This window comes from Corylus avellana, chromosome ca2 (assembly GCF_901000735.1).
Source record: "Corylus avellana chromosome ca2, CavTom2PMs-1.0".
Taxonomy (NCBI): domain Eukaryota; kingdom Viridiplantae; phylum Streptophyta; class Magnoliopsida; order Fagales; family Betulaceae; genus Corylus; species Corylus avellana.
Genome location: NC_081542.1, coordinates 13,384,426 through 13,406,619, shown reverse-complemented (window position 1 = coordinate 13,406,619; position 22,194 = coordinate 13,384,426). Strand labels below are relative to the sequence as shown.

The following is a 22,194-nucleotide window of genomic DNA, read 5'->3' as shown; positions in this document are numbered from 1 at the left end:
CAGAAACGGAGACCACAAAAACCGTTATTCCCTCCTCTGCGATTTCTTCTTCTCCTTTGTGTTGCTTGGACGAAGAGAGAAGAATTCTAGAGAGAAGACAAAGCCTCTCTCTCTCTAGAACACCTTTTTTTTTTTAATCTCAAATCCAGAGTATAGGCAAGACAATGCTTTTTATGCGTTCTACCTAAGAAAATTGTTAGATAAACTAAGTTGTTGTTGTTGTTTTTTTGTGTGTGTGTGTGTGTCTTTTGTCTTCAAAGAAACAATACTAAACCATGGTTATTTTAAGAAAACACAAACATATATAGGTAGAGATGGTTAAATAATTATTTGTCTCAAAATCTTAAGTTGATAAAAATGGGTAATTGATTTTTTTTTTTTTTTTTTTCTAATTAAAAAAGTTGGATGGGGAGACCAATTGTAGCTATTCTAACTAAGCGTGACCATAGTAGTACAAGCCTGCGGGGGACTGTTCAGGAGGGACCTAGACGGCGGAAACCGCAGGCACACCCTCAAGACCAACCGAGCCATAGCTTAACCGCATCAATGAGAACTAAGGTGATTTATAATAATCAGATATGTGGATTCTCCATTACGGAGATTCAAGCCCACACCCTAGTATTTACCTTAGTAGTAATTTTCTTGGGCCATTGAACCACCACCCTTGATGGTGGGTAATTGATTTACCAACACTTTAAGACTCCCTTCATATGTGGGCTCAAACTCCATTTTAATAGCTGAGGCCCAACAAGTAAAATATTTAATTGAAATGTGGAGTAAAATGACGAAGTCAAGATTCGAACTCAGAACCTTTGACTCTGATACCATGTTAAATAACCACTTTTTTTCCAAAATCTTGAAGAAATTCATAATGAAATAAAAATAAATAAACCCGCAAAACAAATAGAAAGAAAGACGAGATTTTACACATGATTCAATCTATCATCTCTGTCCATATAATAAAGCCCTAAAGCTATATTATGCTATTATTCACTTAATGAGTTCATTAGACAAAATGCGATATTTTTAAAGCTTACACTTGAAATATAATCTTAATAAAATACATATTCAATCTCATCAAATCATCATCAAATTCCTAAAGTTAGGCTAATCTAATAGTCATCAAAATAATACAATCTTCATCAAATCCCTAACTTTAGGCTATTCAAATATACTCTAACAAAGCTAACTTCTTACTTATAAAAGAATTAACAAATTTCAACAAAGTACATCAATTTCCCATTAACATGTGGGACAATCACCTTTGATACAGGGGTTTGAAACCTCCACATATCATGAAACAGAAACAAAAATATGATGTAAATACATACTAAAATGCTTTTGCCTAGTCAAATGTTAAGATGGGCAATGGGCATCTCCTGAGGTTGCTCCATGGACCATGGCCATTATATATCAAAAAGATTGGTGTCAATCATATTATAATCAATTGCAAAATCGTTTTCATTTTCAAATCCGGCTTGGGTACCTTCAGTGTAATTATTTGATACTTGAACCAGATCTCTCACCTGCCCATTGTTTCTTATTTCACAGAGGACAACATCGTTGAATTGCAGAAAAAGGGGTGAAAAAAAAAACATACTGGTCTCAAATAAGTATAAGAATAGCAGGATTGAAAAACTTATAAATACAAAATCAAACAGTAAATTAAGTACAAAAGAAGCTGTTCGATCTTCTCCTGCTTCAACATAAAGTAATGATCTGTTTTTGTTTTCTATTCTCAAGACAAATACATGAACAAATAACTTAAAACACAAATATTTCTAAAACAGTTTTTATTTTTATGCCATGTTAAAATATTTTTTAGGACAAAAAAAAACCACCCTCTAAATTACATTAAAAAGAATATCCTAATTAACGATATGTTGAGGGCTAACGGTGTTAGAGTTTCTTGAACTACCCTAAATTTATCCATATTCACTACATGCTTAAGAAATTAAGCCGTAACATATCAATAACATGCCCTAGAAAAGAAACTTGTTCCAACCAGAACTCCTACTTCTTGAACTTAGCATACAACTTATTATCTCTCAAGATTTGCAACAAAATCCTTAGGTGCTCCTCATGCTCCCCTCTGTTCCTTGAGTAGATAAGAATATCGTCTATGAAAACCACTACGAATTGATCAATGAAATCGCTGAAAAGTGTATTCATCAAGTTCATGAAGTAGTTGGAGCATTAGTCAAACCAAAAGACATGACTAAAAACTCATAATGTTCGTAGCATTAGTCAAACCAAGTTCATGAAGTAGCTGGAGCATAGTCTTGAAGGTTGTCTTTGAAATGTCTACTTCTTTGATCTTCAATTGGTGATATCCAAAATGGAGGTCAATCTTGGAAAACACCAGAGCTCTTTGAAGTTGATCAAACAAATCATCTATGCGCAGTAGTGGGTACTTGTTCTTTATGGTAGCTTTATTCAACTCTCGATAGTCAATGCATAGTCGCATCGACTCATCCTCCTGCTTCACAAACAATACTGGTACTCCCCAAAGAGACACTAGGGCAAATGAAACTCTTATCCAACAGCTATTGCAACTGCTTTTTTAGCTCTCATAGCTTAACTGGTGACATCTAGTATAGTGCCTTAAAAATAGGCACAGTACCAAGAAGGAGGTTAGTATAGAACTCAATCTCACGATATGGAGGTAAGCTTGGCAAATCTTACGGAAAAACATCAACAAATTCCCTTACCACAGAAATGTCCTCAATCCTAGGTGCATCCATAAGTGATGTAACCAAACATGCAAGGAATTCCGAACATCCTTGTCTAGTAGCTTTGTCGCTTGAATGGTTGAGATCAATTGCGGATGAGAGTTTTTGTGTGAACACCCTCAGAGTTTTTATTACGAGAAAAATTAGGGGTACTAATTCTTTTACTAACAGATGTTTAGTAAACTAATGTGTACCTCATTCATTAGTACTCGTTACATTTCTCTTAATTAATTATTTTATTTTTCTCCAATGAATGAGATATATATCAGTTTAGTAAGCATCTATTGGTAAAAAAGTTAGCCCCCTAGCATTTCACTTCTATTATAGCAAAGGCAGAAAGATGGTGGTCACATTCTGTTCGACTTGATTCAACAGCTAGTCATGGTAGGTCATTGTACATCCCAGGCCACCAGTATTATACCATATGTCCCACGAGATAGGCAAACCTTACCAAAAGAGGGTTAATGATATGAATATGACATGTACATGATGTTTTATGGACTCTGAATTAATTATGAATATTATATTGTATACTTCATCGACATTATAATCTATCTTAAATTGCAACACGTTGTCCTTGGAATTATGCCTTCACTATTATATAAATGTAATATCTTTCCCCATTCATATAATTACGAAGATAACGATCACCAGTTTAACTATTCAAACCTCATAACATTTCCAAAATATTCATTCTTTATACCTATTTCCAATTAAATAGGCTCACTGTATGTGCTAAGTTTCCTTAACAATTTATTTACTAAATCATAGACTTACGTAGTTACTTTTTCACCTGTAAAACATCTTTATTTTATAACTTAGTTGGGTGACCTCAGTAGTGCAGATTAGAGTTGTTCGTAAGGGTTAGGATGTTGGAGCAGATTTATGTATTTGTGTGTAGTTATACTTGAGATGGAATAGTGTATGTTTAGGTTCTCTTGTACTTAGAGGCTTTGATTTGTGTTGATGATAGAAAATTTGAATGAGGTATTTAATCTTTCAGTTGAGATCAATAGTTCACTTTCTGCTTCATTTTATTATATGATATTTGTTTTTATAGGTAGCACCTCTTGTTAATTAAATTGGGGGCGCTACGAGTAACACCCAAAGTTAATTGCCATAACTAATTAATTTTGGGGCTGTTATGTAACGCCCCCAAAAATAATGGTCATGATCTGATTGCCATTAGTGCCTACTATTCGCTGTCACATGCGCCCAATACTTTTCACTGTACGAGATTGAGTATAGTAGTTTACACACATAAATGCATACGCTCAAGTATTGCTTTAAAGCAATAGTTTAGTGTGGATTGAACATTATAGGAAAATGCTAGGTATTCTCTTGGTGTTAGGTATATATTATTTTCTAAAAATCGGGTGAGAGAAATAAGGGACCAGTATGACCAGTTTCTTTTTTGAAAATAATATCTATCTAGGACAAAGAGAATACCTAGCTAGCATTCCCCAACATTATAATAAATACCTCCATTATTTTTTGCTATTTCCCATGCATAACTCTCGTGTTCCAAAACGCTTTAAATACAATCCTTTATAAACTGTTCTAAGCCATAAACATAGGCATAAATACATAATTGCATTAAATTTGAGTAAGAGTAGTCTCTTTACTCAACAAAAAACGGCAGTATTAAGAACGTGTGTATTGTTCATTATTTTTCGCCACGTTACCACTTAGTAATGTGTCAGTTTGTGACACGTTACTAAATGTTTTAGTAACGTGTCACTTTACCCACGTTACTAAATGGTAATATGTCAAATTTGACACGTTACTAAATGGTAACGTGTCAAATTTGACATGTTACTAATTCGAAAACTAAAAAAATTAAATTAAATTAAAAAATAAAAATTTGAAAACTTTAGTAACGTGTCAAAATTGACACGTTACTAAATGGTAACGTGTCAAAAGTTTTTGAATTTTTGACACGTTACTAATTTGAAAACTGAAAAAATAATAAAATTCAAAAATAAAAATTCAAAAACTTTAGTAATGTGTCAAAGTTGACACGTTACTAAATGGTAGCGTGTCAAATTTGACACGTTACAACGGGCATTGGAAACACGCTCTAGTTGCTTCTCTTTTTCTTTCTTCTTCCCTCTTTTTTCTTCCTCCCGGCCGCGCTTTTTCTTTCTTCTTCTCTTTTTCTCTCATGCCCAATATACCCCCATGGCAGCTCCCTCTTCTCTCAGATGGGAAGAAGAAAAATAAAAGAAGAAGAGAAAAAGAAGAAAAGATAAGAAGAAAATGAAAAAGAGAACATAAATTTCTATGCTGGGTTTGGGTTTGGGTGTTTGAAATTTTTCTGGGGTCTAATTTTCTAGTTAGTTTGGTTTGATTTTTCAGGTTGAACCACTTGGGGAACATACGACATCTTTGGGAGAGAAAGACCAGTGCACAATGTTTTCGGTGGTGGGAAACGTGGGTTAAATTAATTTTTTATTTTATTTTTTGGAAATGGAATGGGAATTGTGCTTGAATACAAATTTTTTATTTTGTTTAATTTAATTAATTTGTGGTGATGAAATTTGGTTGAATTTGCTTCAGATTTTTTCTTTGTTTGATTTGTACATATTTTGCGAATTGTTTGGTTGGTAAGAAAGTGTTATAGTAGTAGTAATATGAGATTCGAATCTATCTTTAATAGCAATTTTTGGCTAATATTGGTGTGTTGGTCTAAGCAAATGGTATGCTTTGGAGTTAAAACTAAGCCTATTTTTTAATTTTTGGAAATTTTTTTGCTGATTTATGCTCTTTCCGTGGCGATTGCCATTATTTTGCATCTATTGTTGTTGTTAGTTACTGAGATTTCCTTTTGAGATTTTGATGCGATCATACTGGATCTAGATCTGGTTTTATTTTATTTTTTACTAATTTTTTAAACTTTAGTAACGTTTTAGCTTTTGACATGTTACTAATAAGAATTTAGTAACATCCAAATTAGTAACACGCCGCACACGTTACTAACTTTTAGTAACGTGTCAAGCCTATTGACACGTTACAAATATGTCGTTACTAATGAGAAGGTTTTTTATAGTGTCATTGAGAGAGTCTCCATCCATATCCCTACGTACTAGTGTTTATTCTTAATTTTCCATTCTAATTTGATTTGTATTTGGATGGGAGCACATCCCTTGTCTTGTGAAAGCAAAACAACTCAAAAGGTATACGATTCGGTAATGAATTATACAAGGGACTTCTCTAACATCAACCATCTACTTTTATTTCCAAGTTTATGCATACTTAACACAGCCTCAAAACCGGTTAAATTTTAAGGCACTTCTATCTAACGTATTAATGCACATATAACTCTTGATTCTATATATGAGTTTTTAAGTAAACGTATTAATATATATTAAATAGATCGGTTCAATTTTAGTCAAAGCCGATTCATTATTTAAAGGACCAGTTCACTTATTAAAAAAATGGATTCACGCTATATGTGGCAATTTTAAGGCACTTCTAAAGGAGGTTTCAGCTATTATATATGATATGATATGATGCTACTAAAAAAGCACTTGAAACACATGTTATTAAAAAAAAATCATGCATATGTATGGAATTAAGAATTAATAGCTCTCTCTCTCTACTAGTCCCTCTTCAAATTTGTTATCTAAATTGCGAGAGAGAGAGAGGGTGATCAGCTCACTTACTCTGAATAAGTAAACCTTGTACCTTAAGTTGCTCGAAATAAGTGTGATTTGGATAACAAATTTAAGAGAATCCTCGTCTATTCTTTATTACTTTATTTTAAATATGAGAAACATGATACTTTCTTAAGATAATAGTTTCTTTCAAACTACCTACGATTTAACATGTGAAAACATGCCGTCATGGAATAGGATTAATGATCAAATATTATCATAATTACCATTTATCTATTCAAGCTTAAGAAACTCATTCTTTATACAATCGCTCAAAACCTTTGTTCTTGCACGAGACTATTACAAAAATCAAACGATTGGTGACAAGAAACGACGTCGTGACATTGGCGATCCGCGTGAACCCACACTCCACCAATCAAAACTGGCCGTTCAAACGTTTCCCGCCCACATTTCAAACTCTTTTCAGATTCCCACTCTATTTGGCCACGTTGGCGATCCGCGTGAAACGAAACCAACCAATCAAAACCCTCCTTCTCTCCCACGCGTCCACTCTATAAAATCTCCAAGCCCTCCTTCCCCACTGCATCTCACATTCGTTCTAGCTCACTCACCCGATCAACGAAAACCAAAACTCTTTCAAAACCCCAACCCCTAAACAAACCCACCATGTCTTCCGCAGCGGCGACAACCACCAAGGGCGGCAGAGGCAAGCCCAAGGCCACCACATCGGTCACCAGGTCCCAGAAGGCCGGTCTTCAATTCCCAGTCGGCCGGATTGCCCGGTTCCTCAAGACCGGGCGATATGCTCAGCGGGTCGGATCTGGGTCCCCTGTCTACCTCTCCGCTGTCCTCGAATACCTTGCTGCAGAGGTTCGTATAAATGTTCATTCCTGAAAATTCTTGTTTTTATTCATGGGATTCTTGTCCTGAGAAAAGGGTCTCACCTGGTTGGTTGTTTGGGGTTTGATTTCAGGTGCTGGAGTTGGCTGGAAATGCTGCGAGGGACAACAAGAAGAGCAGGATTATTCCCAGGCACATTCAACTCGCTGTGAGGAACGACGAGGAGTTGAGCAAGCTCATGGGGTCTGTTACCATCTCCCAAGGCGGTGTTCTTCCTAACATCCATCAAAATCTTCTGCCCAGGAAGGTTGGGAAGGGAAAGGACGAGATTGGGTCTGCGTCTCAGGAGTTTTAGGGTTTTATAGTTCGTACATGGAAATTGGGCTTCTTTTTGGATTTGTTGTTTTTGATGCCTTTTGGGTTTGATAACTTGTAATGAAATAGCCTATGTCGGTGATGTAAGTACAGGATGGTGATTAGGTTCTTTAGCCCTCTACTCTGGTACTATTTGCTTGAAATGAAAAATGAAATTTTTTGTCATCTGTTGTGATTACTTTATTTACGTTTCCCTAAATATTGGAGTCAGCACCATTTGATTTGAATCAACTTTTGCTTCAACTACTCTGCTTTACAACGAGAAAGCAGCAGTGCTGAAGTAACTTCCTGTTTTTGAGATTTGACTTTTGTTGGATATTTGTGAGGTTATTTGGGTGCTGAGAGAATGTGGGAAATGAAGGAAAAACTGTTGGGGTATTGGAGGTGGAGCTTGATTTTTTTTGTGTTCATTTGCATCGTTGCTCTGTTGGATGATCTTTACTTCATGGCCCCAGCTCTATGCCGCAAGCCTTTTTGAAAGCCTGATTACTAATGAGCCCTAATCAATATAAGAAACCAACAACACTGCTAGTGTTTTTCCTCTTCCCTTATTCAAATGAAGCTGGTTGAAAGCGTTCGTTTCAATGTTCTGTACCTCCTGCGCAACCTTTTGAGGGATATTATTCTCGCAAACACACGCATCACCTATGTCTTGATATGAACATACTTTTTTGAGAACCCTTTCTTGGTGATGAAATTAAGCTTGATACGATTTGTGGACTTATCATTTTTTTCCCCAATGCCTCTAGATCTTCAGATTCTGTTTGGTTGCTAGAAATTACTGAAAAATTAAATCTTAAAACATTCATGGGTTTTTGAATCAGGTTCCTTTATTTTGTGGAACTCCAGGATGCACGAACATATAGGTTTGATTACGAATTGAATATAAAAAAGAAAAAGATTATGGTTAATTGAGGTGATTACTTTTTTTTTTTTGTTTTTTTGATGAATAAGCAACTTTATAGATCAAAACAAGAACCAATTACACATCAATACCTAAAACAAACCTGGCAAAGCAGGCTGAAAACAGCCTACGCAGAGGCCAAAAACCAGAACCACACTAAACAAAAGACACAAGCTGCAAAACACCAACAGCAACCTAGAAACAGGCTAAACCAAGCCCTTACAAAAGACTAGACAAACCAAACTTTCATCAACAAATAAGTTGCAGGCAAGGTTAGAAACCTGCAGTAACTTGCATCAACAAAGTATACTTGCAGCAGGTTCCATAAAGATCAGAGCACCAAATTCTCCCTAGTCTTTGGGAATTTTCCTTTCCCAGCAACCTTGCACGAACTTCCCATAAAATTTGGTTCAAAATCTGCTCTTCTGTCTTTGGGAGTCCTGCATGTTTAATTTCATTTCTAGTTCTTCGAATGTTGTACACTGCAGAACCAAAACCTAGCCGACACAACAAGCCTTTAAGAGTATTGCACCTCCAAGAATCACATCCCAATTGTATGATATCCTCCCAAATAATAGGAGGGTTAGCCACTTTGCATCTGGTCATACAAAACTTTCCTACTCTATAGCAGAAACTACATTCAAAAAAGAGATGGTTGCGGTTCTCTGTTTGATTTATGCAAAAAGAGCAATTAACATCTCCTTTATAACCCCAACTCAGCAGCCTTTCTTCTGTAACCAACCTATTCTTCATGGCAAGCCATAAGATGAAAGCTTGCTTAGGAATGGCTAGAGAAAACCATACTAACTTCCACCACTCAACTTGATCTCTCTTTTCCCTAAGAGCCTCCCAAGTATCATAACTAACATATACTCATTTCCTAGAAGCAGTCTATATGGGTTTATCATAAGATCCCAAACTAATTTCAGTAAATCGAGTTTGAAAATCCACCAAAGCTTCAGACCTAGCAGGCCTCAAAAACCAATCTCCATTATAAATAACAGAAGATAGTTTTGCCTCCACACTACTTTGGGCATCATAAATAACTCTAAAGCCATACTTCTCAAAAAGAATGCCAGTAGGGTGCCACAAATCCAATCAAAGATGGATATTTTTCCCATTTCCAACTTCAAATCTCAAAAACTTCTTTGCAGTATTCCTCAACCTGAGTAGCTTCCTACAACACCAAGAGCAATTCTGAGGAACACCAACACTCCAAAAACTACTCTTTTTTAATTTTTTTTTTTTTTTTTCAACTCTAAGATTGTGTTGAAAAAAGAAACTTCTTTGCTTTGTAGCTGTCATCAGTCAACTAACTTTTCAAGAGCAATTCTGAGGAATACCAGCACACCAAAAACTCTTTTTTTTTTTTTTTTTTTTTTTTTTTTTTTTTTTTCAACTTTGAGATTGTGTTGAAAAAAGAAACTTCTTTGCTTTGTAGCTGTCATCAGTCCAACTAACTTTTTAGAAAAATAAAAATACAAAGGCAAATAGGAAAACCAATTGTAGTTATTTTACTTAAGCATAAACGTATGAAGGGGCGTAGATGGTGAAAATTGCAAGCATTCTCTCAAGTTTGACGAGAATTCCCTGCAGCTACCCTAAAGCTGCTTCTCTTCCTTATACATAGGAAAAATCTCAAAAAAATCACAAAAACTCACATACAGTAGCTTCCCTATACATTAGGATTGTTATAGTTGAACCCAATGTATTGGGTTCAACTAGGAACAGGATTCTCTCCAGTCCATTATGGATTAGAGAAATCTTATAGCTACGAATGGGACACATATCCCACCAATAAAAATAATAAAAAAATATTATTTTAAATTAAAAAAAATTAATAAAAAAATAAGAAAAAAGAAGGGGGTAGTTGGCCACCATAGGGGGTGGCCGGCCACCTCCATTTTGGGTAGGGGGTAGCTCAAGCCACTGATGGCCACCGGTTGGCGAACCACCCCAAAGAATAACTGGTGGCTGCGACCGCCTACGAACTCTCAAGGGGTGGCTTCGGCCACTAAGGAATGGCTCTTTTTTTTTTTTTTTTAATTTTAATTTTTTAATTGCAATTTAATTTTTTAATTTTTTTTAACTTGGCCCTTGGGGGTGGTTCGGCCACCCCCAAGGGCCATGGGGTGGCTGACCCCTTGGTCTAGAGGGGGTGGGTGGCTTAGCCACCCCCTACCCAAAATGGGGGTGGCCGGCCACCATACCACCCCCTTCTTTTTTCTTATTTTTTTTTATTAATTTGTTTTTTAAATTTAAAATAATATTTTATTATTATTTTTATTAGTGGGATATGTGTTTCATTTGTGGCCATAGGATTTCTGAGAAGAAATCTTAGCCATGAACTGAATATTCTCTAGTCCATAATGGACTGAAGAGAATCCCGTTCCGTTCAACTATAGCAATCCACATGATTTATTATAATCATAAAATGACATTCTCTCTCCTCTCACATTTTCCTATGCAAAATAAATGAATATAAAAATAAATAATATTTTAATGTTATAGGAAATTTTAAAAGGAAGTTATTGTGGGATATATTTGAATAAAGAGGCAAAAGGTAGTTTGGTTCCCTAAAGTTAGAGAAAATGAAAGGAAAGCTGGTATGAATACTCTTTAATTGCCTGACTCAATTTCATTGGAGTATCAGTGAGATTTAAGACGGCTATTATATTAATAGATTGAGAATTCTTGTTTGGGGAGTCATCAAGCTTTCGCCCTATTACATGCTCAATCAAAATGGAGATTTTCTAGTGACCACTAAACGATTACCACAAATGATAAACCATTTGTGGTCCTTTTTTCAAACTAGTGCTAGGTTGGCAAATGTTTGAAGTCTGCTATTACTGTGTCTCTCATGGTAGGTGTGGGTGTTGAAGTTGGAATGAAAAAAAGGGAAAGGTAAAACAATCAGTCAACAATATCAGTCCAATCTGTACAGCTATGCAATGTCTGTCGGAAGACCAAATTTGTAGGAAATTAATAACGATGATTGCATGCAGTGTAACAACAACTTCGCTTGGGCCTAGGTGGTAGCTCCATCTTCATTTATCTTTAGAGTATATGAACTTTAAATATAAACTTATTCATGGTATCAGAACAATCGGTTAATGCTACAGTATAAATCAATCCCAAATGGTCTTGTGGGTCATGTTACCTACCCGTTGAATTCAAATCCCCATCTTCTACAACTCCATTCTTCCATTTTGTTCCTTACTTTTTTTTTTTTTTGGGTAAGTATTCCTAACTCATTTTCATTGCTTATCTGATCCATCTCTTTCTCTTTTCAGATTCTATTAAATTTTGGTGCATGAATATGTTGTTTTCTCTGTTGGGTAACTTTTATGTTTTTGGATTGGGCTAACTTCCTGTCATTGCGGTTGCCAGAAGATACATGCATGATTTCAAAGGTTTATAGCAACCTGCGAATGATTTAAGGGTTAGTTACGAAAAAAAAGAAAAGAAATAAATTTAAGAAAAAAAAAAGGAAAATTATATCTAAAATCCTTAGGTAAATGCGCTTTTATTAAAAACTCTTTGGGTATTTTTTTTTGGAAATTTAGTCTATGGGTCACTCGAAACTATTAGAAAACTCCCTACCATCAATTTTTGTTAACAATTTCAGGTAAAGTCTAAATTGAGAGTGAAAAATTTAGACTTTCCGGACCCAATATGTGCAATGTGATGCATGGAAATGGTCTTAGGCTACCAATTACATACCCAAGCAAACAATTTCAGGACCCAATTATCAAACATAAAAAATTTCACAAAAATCTAAGACCCTAGTTTTTCCCCCCAATTTACTAGCAAATCTAAAGGAAATTAATAGGATAAAAACACACATTACACGCCTACGAGTGTCGGGTAATCTTCTTACGAATCATCAACGTCCACATTGATGATTCGTAAGAAGATTACCCGACACTCGTAGTGTGTAAGGTGTGTTTTTTCCCCCATAAATTTCCTTTAGAATTGCTAGTAAATTGAGGAAAAACTAGGGTTTTAGATTTTTGTAATTTTTTTTGTTCTTTTTTCTTTTTTAATGTTTGATGATTGAGTCTTGGAATTGTTTGCTTGGGGTATGTAATTTGTAACCCAAGGCATCATTTCAATGCTTAATCGCGAATTTTCTCACACTTTATCATTTTTGCTCAATCACATGCTCATACTTGTTACGTTGTTAAAGAATGATGCTATTGGGTCAAATGAGTGTCTGGGTATGTTTTGGGACATTACCCATAATGCCCACATGATCGATTCATCTAGCACATAAGTGTTTGATGAAATGCCCAAATGGAAACCAAGTGTGATTTTGTAGCTTTAGGGCGGCAAATGATCCCATGATTAGCCTGTATCATTTAGAGATGGTTAATATTTATTTGTATGTGTGACACACTCTCAAGAACAAGCCTTTGTAAAAGGAGTAATACTAAAAGCTTATTTTTTGTTTTTTTATGAATCATGTGACATTTAAAATTATCATTGAGTTTATAATTGGCCGTCACTATTGAATTCCTTAGCTTGAAGCTATACCTACTTTTTGTTTATTGATTCTAATGTAGCCATATTGGCCGCCTCATGTAATAATCATTATCTCTAGTACTTGTTTGTTTGATCTATTTAATGGTACAAATGTTGATGATTTGTGTTTTTGACTTGTATTATTACAATATATATTCTTCAAAAGCAGGTTACAAAAACAACAAGAGGCATATACAAAAACTAGTTCACATGAATCACATATTATATTTATGGCTAGAAATCAAATGAAGAAAGAGTTCGAACTTCACAATCCCACCTAAATGGATCACTATGCAGAAAGTAAAAGTTGCTTACCTTAGCCACCCCCCAACTCTCAGATCTTTAGATCTTTAACCACCTACTTCACAAATGCTGAGAATACGTCTCTTTACAGGAAATGTGGAGCAGCCCTGTGCTTAAACCAATTTCATCTGCAGTCAACTGCCAAGCCTAAAACCACATGTGAATTTATTTATTGTCGTCAACCTATGGCTTAAGTGCATGCGTAGACTTCGAGTCTGTTGAAGATTGAGTTATAAAGTTTAAATAAAAGCTGATATATTTGGTAAAAAATTTTAAAAATATATATATTTTTTTATACTCTTTTACTCTAAAAATGTTAAAACACACTTTTTGTAACAACTTAAAAATAAAATTTTTGTCAAAAAAAAAATACTTTTTGATTTAAAAGTTCTATTTATAATTGCATTTTTTTTTTAAATCCTTAAAAAAAATTTCAATTTTTTTTTTTACCAAACGAGTATTTTTTTTTTTTTTTCCAAACACACTTTTTAAATGTTAAATGCACACCCAAATATGCCCTTAATAACGCCAACGTCAGATTTAAAGATCAGATGACAAATCGACACCACTTTAATTAACTAAAGGAGCCTAAAACATGGTAGAATTATCAAACTATCCCCTCATAAACAAAAAAAAATTATAAAAATCCCTTTACTGAATTTACCACTGTTCTCTCTTAACCATAATTACTGCCCTTCTTTTCCTTTCTTCATTCTTTTCTCCTTCCTTAACATTTTAAAATCACTATCGGATCTATGAGGCTATATGGATCTTATATATGGAGCTCCACTGATCTAATAATGATTTTGAAAAGTGAAAGGATGAGAGAAGAATTAAGTGAAACATCTTTGTATAAGCTTTTTGCAAATCAACTATTGAATTTATGAGATTCACATGTGGATCTAACAAATCTAGTTATTAATTTGCAAAATAAATAAGATTGCAAATGTACAGTATAATAATGTGTAACATACCTCTTACTAAATAGTTAATTTGTAATACACCGCAAATGAATAGCAGAATCATGTGAAACAATATCTTCTGTTAAAAAAAAAAATTAAAAATTTATAGATAGTGCCTGATCAATCAAATAAAATAAAAAATAGTTCGAGATAGTTTCGTAGCATATTACTAATTACTTTTTTTTTTTTTTTTTTGAAATCATATTAGGAATTACTCCTACCACTAATGTGGACCAATATTTAATTTGTATTTATATTTTAAAGTTATTATGGATGGGTCAAATTATAGGAGTAGGAGTACGTGCCTCCGTGTGATCTCCATTCAGTTCCTGGAAGCAGCCCTGTGTGGTGGTCCCCACTTCCTTTTCAGCAATCGATCAAAACTGTCAAACTGGCTGGCTTGACCAAACGCCTATTTTTAACTGAAAGTGAAACGCAAGCTGCTCTCAGACAATAATACAAACAACATCTTCACTCCAATGTCCCTCCTCCATTTTTGCTTCCTCGTAGCTCTGGCTCTGGCACTCCTGCCTACCAAGACCCTTGCCCAAAATGGCACCGCTCCATGCCCTCTCGACTTCAGCGTCCTCCGGGAGCTGATCACCAACCGTCCCAGACTGGACGTGGTCACCAAGTGCCAGTTCCTCCGCCGAGGCCTCCAGGTCGTCCAGTCCTACTACCTCAAACACAATGGCTCGTTCGTGCCCCCACTTAACTCGTCCGAGTCGTGCTGGTCCGATTACCAGTCCCTCCTCGACGATATCGTCCCGGGCTTGAACACCCCAGACTCATGCGGGTTCAAGACCGAGTGGATCGCCGAGGGCTGCATGAACATCACCACCAGAGCACAGTTCGAAGCCATAGTCCCCAACCAGACCCTCAACAACGTCGTCAACAACTGTAACCAGTCGCTCGAGAACAACTCCCCCTGCGCCTCCTGCACCACCAGCCTCTCCAGCATATTGGCCTCGTACCTCACCGGAGCCACCGTCGGAAACCTCTCCGACTGCACCTCCTACCCGTCGATTTACGCCGCGGCTTTCGTGAACGTGTACGGACCCACCGACAAGGGAACTGCTCAGTGCCTCTTCGGGTTCAACTTCACGTCCTCGGGCTCGAAGAGTAATTTGCGGACGGTGGTGATCTTGGTGGTCTTGATCGGCGTTGGGTGTTTGATATTGGTTGGAGGGGTTTGGTTTTTGTGGCTGCGCATGACGAAGAAGAAGAGGAAGAGAGAACAGGGAAGGGATTTGGCGGTAATCGAGTTGGGATCGAATTCGAGGTTGGAGTCAATCAGCGAGAGCACGACGCTGGTGAGGTTCAAATTCGATGAGATTGAGAAAGCGACGAAGAATTTCTGTAGGGATTCTCTAATTGGGAGGGGAGGGTATGGGAATGTGTACAAAGGGGTTTTGACAGATGGGTCCGAGGTTGCGTTGAAGAGGTTTAAGAATTGCTCTGCTGCCGGGGACGCGACATTCGCGCATGAGGTTGAGGTTATTGCGAGCGTGCGGCATGTCAACCTCGTCGCTCTAAGAGGGTACTGTACCGCCACGACGCCGTTCGAGGGTCACCAGAGAATAATCGTGTGTGATTTGATGAAGAATGGGAGCCTCCATGACCATTTGTTTGGGTCTTTTGAGAAGAAGATGAGTTGGCCACTTAGGCAGAAGATAGCGTTGGGGACTGCCAGGGGATTGGCTTATTTACACTACGGGGCTCAACCGGGGATTATACACAGGGATATCAAAGCTAGTAATATCCTTTTAGATGACAGCTTCGAGGCCAAGGTGGCGGATTTCGGCCTTGCAAAGTTTACTCCGGAGGGAATGACGCATATGAGTACAAGGGTGGCGGGGACGATGGGATATGTGGCTCCTGAGTATGCCTTGTATGGTCAATTGACTGAGAGGAGTGATGTGTACAGTTTTGGGGTTGTGCTTCTTGAGCTTTTGAGTGGAAAGAAGGCACTCATGGCGAGCAATGACAGCCAACCCGCTCTGGTGACCGATTGGGCATGGTCATTGGTGAGGAAAGGAAGAGCTTTGGATGTTATTGAAGATGGGATGCCGAAGTTAGGTGTGCCGGAAGTTGTAGAGAAGTATGTTTTGGTTGCTGTTCTGTGTTCTCATCCGCAGTTATATGCCAGGCCTACAATGGATCAGGTTGTGAAAATGTTGGAAACAGACCTGTCTGTTCCCTCGATCCCGGAACGACCAATTTCTCTTTTAGCTGATATTCATGATATTGAGAGATCCGCCAGCAGTAGCGGCTCAGGTCAGCTCTCTAGCTCAACTGGGCCAACTGGCTATCAGCCCTATACAAAAACAACAGGAGGCATATACAAAAACTAGTTCACATGAATCACATATTATATTTATGGCTAGAAATCAAATGAAGAAAGAGTTCAAACTTCACAATCACACGTAAATGGATCATTCTGCAGAAAGTAAAAGTTGCTTACCTTAACCTAACCACCCCCCAACTCTCAGATCTTTAGATCTTTAACCACCTACTGACCTACTTCACAAATGCTGAGAATACGTCTCTTTATAGGAACTTTAGAGCAGCCCTGTGCTTAAACCAATTTCATCAGCAGTCAACTGCCAGCCTAAAACAGCATGTGAATTTATTTATTGTCGTCAACCTATGGCTTAAGTGTGCATGCATAGACTTCGAGCCTGTTGAAGATTGAGTTATAAAGTTTAAAAAGTATTTTAATACTTAAAAATTGTGTTAAATAGAAGAAGTTGATATGCTTGATAAAAAATTTCAAAAGTATTTCTTTTAACTTTTTTCTAAAAATGTCAAAACATATTTTTGGCAACAGCTTAAAAATAAAGTTTTTGTTAAAAAATATTTTTTGACTTAAAAGTTCTATTTATAATTGCGTTTGAAAAATATAGTTTTTAAGTCAAAAAATATTTTTTTGACAAAAACTTGATTTTTAAGCTGTTGCCAAAAGTGCGTTTTGATCATTTTCAAGTTTTTTAGACCCTTAAAAACTTTTTCAATTTTTTTACCAAACGAATACTTTTTTTTTTTTTTTTTTTTTTCTAAGACATTTTTTTTTAATGTTAAACGCACACCCAAATATACTCTTAATATTGCGAACGTCAGATTTAAAGATCAGATAACAAATCGACACCACTTTAATTGACTTAAGGAGTCTAGAACATGGTAGAATTACCAAACTATCCCCTCATAAACAAAAAAAAATTATAAAAATCCCTTTACTGAATTTACCACTGTCCTCTCTTAACCATAATTACTGCTCTTCTAAATATCAGAATGTTATACTTGGAAAGCAGCCTCCATGAATGTTGTGTTTATCGCCCTTCTCTCTGTCATATTGTTTGATTAGTGTAACCTATTTTAAGTTTCATTAATGTTTTGATGGGGTTATGTTAGATTATAGCTCAATCGGATGTGAGGAAGTGCATATAATTTTTATTGTCTAACCTCTTTCTGTTATTTATCCCAAACAAGTAAATGTCATTATAGTCACGTTCAGATAAAAAAGTCACTCTAACTGTTTCTGTCAAACTTACTGGTCTGTTGGACAAGAGGCATGAGAATCAAGCTCCATGGAAACCTTTACAAAACCCACTCTTACCACCTACCCATCCTCCATTCTAACACCGTCAACTTTCCAATCGCGATATACCCCTTTGTGTAGTTGTCACACTTAGCACAAATTGGCCCGGCATTGTTTCTTTTTCAAGCTTACATAAAATTTCTTCCAAAAATAATAAGCTTAAGCTAATTAAGCTAATTAATCTAAATATATCCGTCAAGAAAGAGTCCATAGGTAGCTTTATATATATATATATATAATCATGTTTAAGTCAAGCAAGTAATTAAGGATTCAATTGTCACGTTTTAAACACCACATATTCTATTTTTAAAATGAACCTTAATGGTAGTAGGAGTTGAAATTTTTATTTTCCTGTACGTCTCTTCCGATAGTTATGCAATGACTTTGTAGAGATATGCATGCAGACTTTTTAGAGAAAATAATTTTATATTGAGAGAATTGAAATAGATATGATATTGCCGTCTTGCGCGCGTGCTTTGTATTTTTCTATTCTACTCCTTTCCTTTTTGACTCAACAAGGCCAAGAAACTTCCTTTTAATTGCTACGTGAGAAATGGCGCAAGTAATTGTTGTCCCATTGAAAATTATTATTAATATAAAATATAAATTAATTCGTCTTAAATTTGAAAGTAAAAAAATAAGCATTTGAAACTTGAAACTATATATAACATTTTTCAATGTTAGGTACTACATTCCATTCTATCATTACTTATGGATAAACTTTTCTTTCAAACTGGGTTGAAAGAGTTTCTTTTAATTTAGTCTATAAAAGTAACGTGTATCTTTTTTTTTTTAATAACGTGTGGAATGCACATGAGTTTTTAATCAAATTTATTTCAACTTTATCGCTGCTATTAATAAAACATGTGCATCTCACATGTTCAAGGACACATGTCATTTTTATAGACTAAATTAAAGAAAATTCCTCAAATCCAATTTGAAGGAAAACTTTATCTCTTATTTTGTTGAGTTGATGTGTCATTATTCATCCGTTTTTAAATCAATCAATTATTGTTAAAAAAAGAAAAGAAAAGGAAAATGCTTCTTTTCCTTTCTTCCTTCTTTTCTCATTCTCCAACTTTTTAAAATTGCTATTGAATCTATGAGGCTATATGGGGCCTATACATAAAGCCCCACAGATCTAACAGTAATTTTGAAAAGTACGAGAATGAGAGAAGAATTAGGTGAAATAGCTTCGTATAAGCTTTTTGCAAATTAATTATTGAATTTGTGAGATTCACATATGCGTCTAACAAATCTAGTTAATTTGCAAAATAGATAAGATTGCATATGAACAGTATAATAATGTGTAACATATCTCTTAGTAAATAGTTAATTTGTAATAAACCGCAAATGAATAGTAGAATGATGCGAAACAATATCTTATGATTAAAAACAAAAATTAAAAATTTATAGATAGTGCCTGATCAATCAAATAAAATAAAAATAGTTCGAGATAGTTTCGTAGGATATTAGTATTTACTTTTTTTTTTTTTTTTGTTTTGAAATCATATTAGGAATTACTCCTACCACTAATATGGGTCAATATTTAATTTGTATTTATCTTTTAAAGTTATTATGGGATGGGTCAAATTATAGGAATAGGAGTACGTGCCTGGGTAAGTGATCTCCGTTCAGTTCCTGGAAGCAGCCCTGCGTGGTGGTCCCCACTTTCTTTTCAGCAATCGATCAAAGCTGTCAAACTGGCTGGCTTGACGAAACGCCCACTTTTAACTGAAACGCAAGCTGCTCTCAGACAATAACACAAACAAAATCTTCACTCCAATGTCCCTCCTCCATTTTTGCTTCCTTGTAGCTCTGGCTCTGGCTCTGGCACTCCTGCCTTCCAAAACCCTTGCCCAAAACGACACCGCTCCATGCCCTCTCGACTTCAGCATCCTCCGGGAGCTGATCGAGAGCACCAACCGTCCCAAACTGGACGTGAGCACCGAGTGCCAGTACATCCGCCAAGGCCTCCGGCTCGTCCTGTCCTACTACCTCAAACACAATGGCTCGTTCGTGCCCCCACTCAACTCGTCCGAGTCGTGCTGGTCCGATTACCAGTCCCTCATCGACGATTTCGCCCCGGGCTTCAACATCCGATCCTCATGCGGGTTCAAGACCGAGTGGATCGCCGAGGGCTGCATGAACATCACCACCAGAGCACAGTTCGAAGCCAAAGTCCCCAATCAGACCCTCAACAACGTCGTCAACAACTGTAACCAGTCGCTCGAGAACAACTCCCCCTGCGCCTCCTGCACCACCAGCTTCTCCAGCATATCGGCCTCGTACCTCACCGGAACCAGCGTCGGAAACCTCTCCGACTGCACCGCCTACCCGTCGATTTATGCCGCCGCTTTGGCGAACGTGTACGGACCCACCGACAAGGGAACTGCTCAGTGCCTCTTCGGGTTCGACTTCAGGTCCTCGGGCTCGACGAGTAATAGGCGGAAGGTGGTGACCTTGGTGGTCTTGATTGGCGTTGGGTGTTTGATAGTGGTTGGAGGGGTTTGGTTTTTGTGGCTGCGCATGAAGAAGAAGAAGAGGAAGAGAGAACAGGGAAGGGATTTGGCGGTAATCGAGTTGGGATCGAATTCGAGGTTGGAGTCAATCAGCGAGAGCACGACGCTGGTGAGGTTCAAATTCGATGAGATTAAGAAAGCGACGAAGAATTTCTCTAGGGATTCTATAATTGGGAGGGGAGGGTATGGGAATGTGTACAAAGGGGTTTTGACAGATGGGTCCGAGGTTGCGTTGAAGAGGTTCAAGAATTGCTCTGCTGCCGGGGACGCGACATTCGCGCACGAGGTTGAGGTTATTGCGAGCGTGCGGCATGTCAACCTCGTCGCTCTGAGAGGGTACTGTACCGCCACGGCGCCGTTCGAGGGTCACCAGAGAATAATCGTGTGTGATTTGATGAAGAATGGGAGCCTCCATGACCATTTGTTTGGGTCTTTTGAGAAGAAGATGAGTTGGCCACTTAGGCAGAAGATAGCGTTGGGGACTGCCAGGGGATTGGCTTATTTACACTACGGGGCTCAACCGGGGATTATACACAGGGATATCAAAGCTAGTAATATCCTTTTAGATGACAGCTTCGAGGCCAAGGTGGCGGATTTCGGCCTCGCAAAGTTTACTCCGGAGGGAATGACGCATATGAGTACAAGGGTGGCGGGGACGATGGGATATGTAGCTCCTGAGTATGCCTTGTATGGTCAATTGACTGAGAGGAGTGATGTGTACAGTTTTGGGGTTGTGCTTCTTGAGCTTTTGAGTGGAAAGAAGGCACTCATGGCGAGCAATGACAGCCAACCCGCTCTTGTGACCGATTGGGCATGGTCATTGGTGAGGAAAGGAAGAGCTTTGGATGTTATTGAAGATGGGATGCCGGAGTTAGGTGTGCCGGAAGTTGTAGAGAAGTATGTTTTGGTTGCTGTTCTGTGTTCTCATCCGCAGTTATATGCCAGGCCTACAATGGATCAGGTTGTGAAAATGTTGGAAACAGACCTGTCTGTTCCCTCGATCCCGGAACGACCAATTTCTCTTGTAGCTGATATTGATGATATTGAGAGATCCGCCAGCAGTAGCGGCTCAGGTCAGCTATCTAGCTCAACTGGCTATCAGCCCTATACATTTGAGAGTGACCGGCCTAAGACTCCGGAATAGGCTTGTTATGATTTTAGTCATTTGGCATGAGATGAGAGGATTATTTAGAATTCTCTAGTGGAGATTACACTGATTGGTTTGGTCACCCTGATTTGATTTGTTTGTTTATATTTTATGGTTCCTGAATTTGGAATCACAGTCACCCATTGTAAATATAATATACATGAATACTTTTTGATAAAGACTTTTTGTAGAATACAGCATGATTACAACTTTGCTTGTCCTATCATTAGCATTTGTTACTTATTTAAGCCCCTATTTTGGCTTGGAAGCTTGATGCTTGCAAATGATAAGATGCCGATGCCGTAGTTTATCATTTTTGAGCATATTTGGGATCATAGAGCAGTATATACTAGTTATATACTGATTTTTTGTTGAAATATGTTGCCTTTTAGCTAGAAAGTTCACAGTTTTTATTTGCTGGAAATTTGTTCTCATACTGGAAGTATCGTGGTGGTTTGTTTCAATGTAATTCTCATTGGTATATCTGCAACCCCACTGATCAAAATAGATTTGTTTTTATGCAATTCCCATCCATGAGGTGGAGGTTGTTGCAAGTCTTTGGCTTGTAAATCTCGTTTTGGAGGTCGTTGCTGGTGTTTAGCTTGTAAGGCTTGTTTCATTGTTATGGTGTTGCTCTGCAACTCTTTCCATAGAAGGAAGTGGGAAAATA

At 37.2% G+C, this 22,194-nt stretch overlaps 3 protein-coding genes across 3 annotated transcripts; all 3 read left to right on the top strand.

The window, feature by feature from the left end:
* Nucleotides 1-6,930: 6,930 nt before the first annotated feature.
* LOC132171633 (histone H2AX-like) lies at nt 6,931-7,729 on the top strand. The gene is made up of 2 exons (XM_059583005.1): nt 6,931-7,219; nt 7,323-7,729. The coding sequence occupies exons 1-2, from the start codon at nt 7,016-7,018 to the stop codon at nt 7,542-7,544; spliced, it is 426 nt and encodes a 141-aa protein (XP_059438988.1). The 5' UTR covers nt 6,931-7,015; the 3' UTR covers nt 7,545-7,729.
* Nucleotides 7,730-14,708: 6,979 nt separating this feature from the next.
* Nucleotides 14,709-16,680, top strand: LOC132171632 (probable LRR receptor-like serine/threonine-protein kinase RKF3). The gene has a single exon (XM_059583004.1). The coding sequence runs from the start codon at nt 14,737-14,739 to the stop codon at nt 16,609-16,611; it is 1,875 nt and encodes a 624-aa protein (XP_059438987.1). The 5' UTR covers nt 14,709-14,736; the 3' UTR covers nt 16,612-16,680.
* A 2,915-nt stretch (nt 16,681-19,595) lies between these two features.
* Nucleotides 19,596-21,745, top strand: LOC132170685 (probable LRR receptor-like serine/threonine-protein kinase RKF3). Its single transcript, XM_059581758.1, has one exon. It carries the CDS (start codon nt 19,641-19,643, stop codon nt 21,519-21,521), a length of 1,881 nt encoding a protein of 626 aa, XP_059437741.1. The 5' UTR covers nt 19,596-19,640; the 3' UTR covers nt 21,522-21,745.
* Nucleotides 21,746-22,194: the final 449 nt, after the last annotated feature.

What these genes read in the sequence shown, in the direction of transcription:
- LOC132170685 (XM_059581758.1), top strand. Translation starts at nt 19,641, where the DNA reads ATGTCCCTCCTCCATTTTTGCTTCCTTGTAGCTCTGGCTCTGGCTCTG.
- LOC132171633 (XM_059583005.1), top strand. Translation starts at nt 7,016, where the DNA reads ATGTCTTCCGCAGCGGCGACAACCACCAAGGGCGGCAGAGGCAAGCCC. An exon ending in TCGAATACCTTGCTGCAGAG is followed by an intron (nt 7,220 to 7,322) that starts GTTCGTATAAAT and finishes GTTTGATTTCAG; the next exon opens with GTGCTGGAGTTGGCTGGAAA.
- LOC132171632 (XM_059583004.1), top strand. Translation starts at nt 14,737, where the DNA reads ATGTCCCTCCTCCATTTTTGCTTCCTCGTAGCTCTGGCTCTGGCACTC.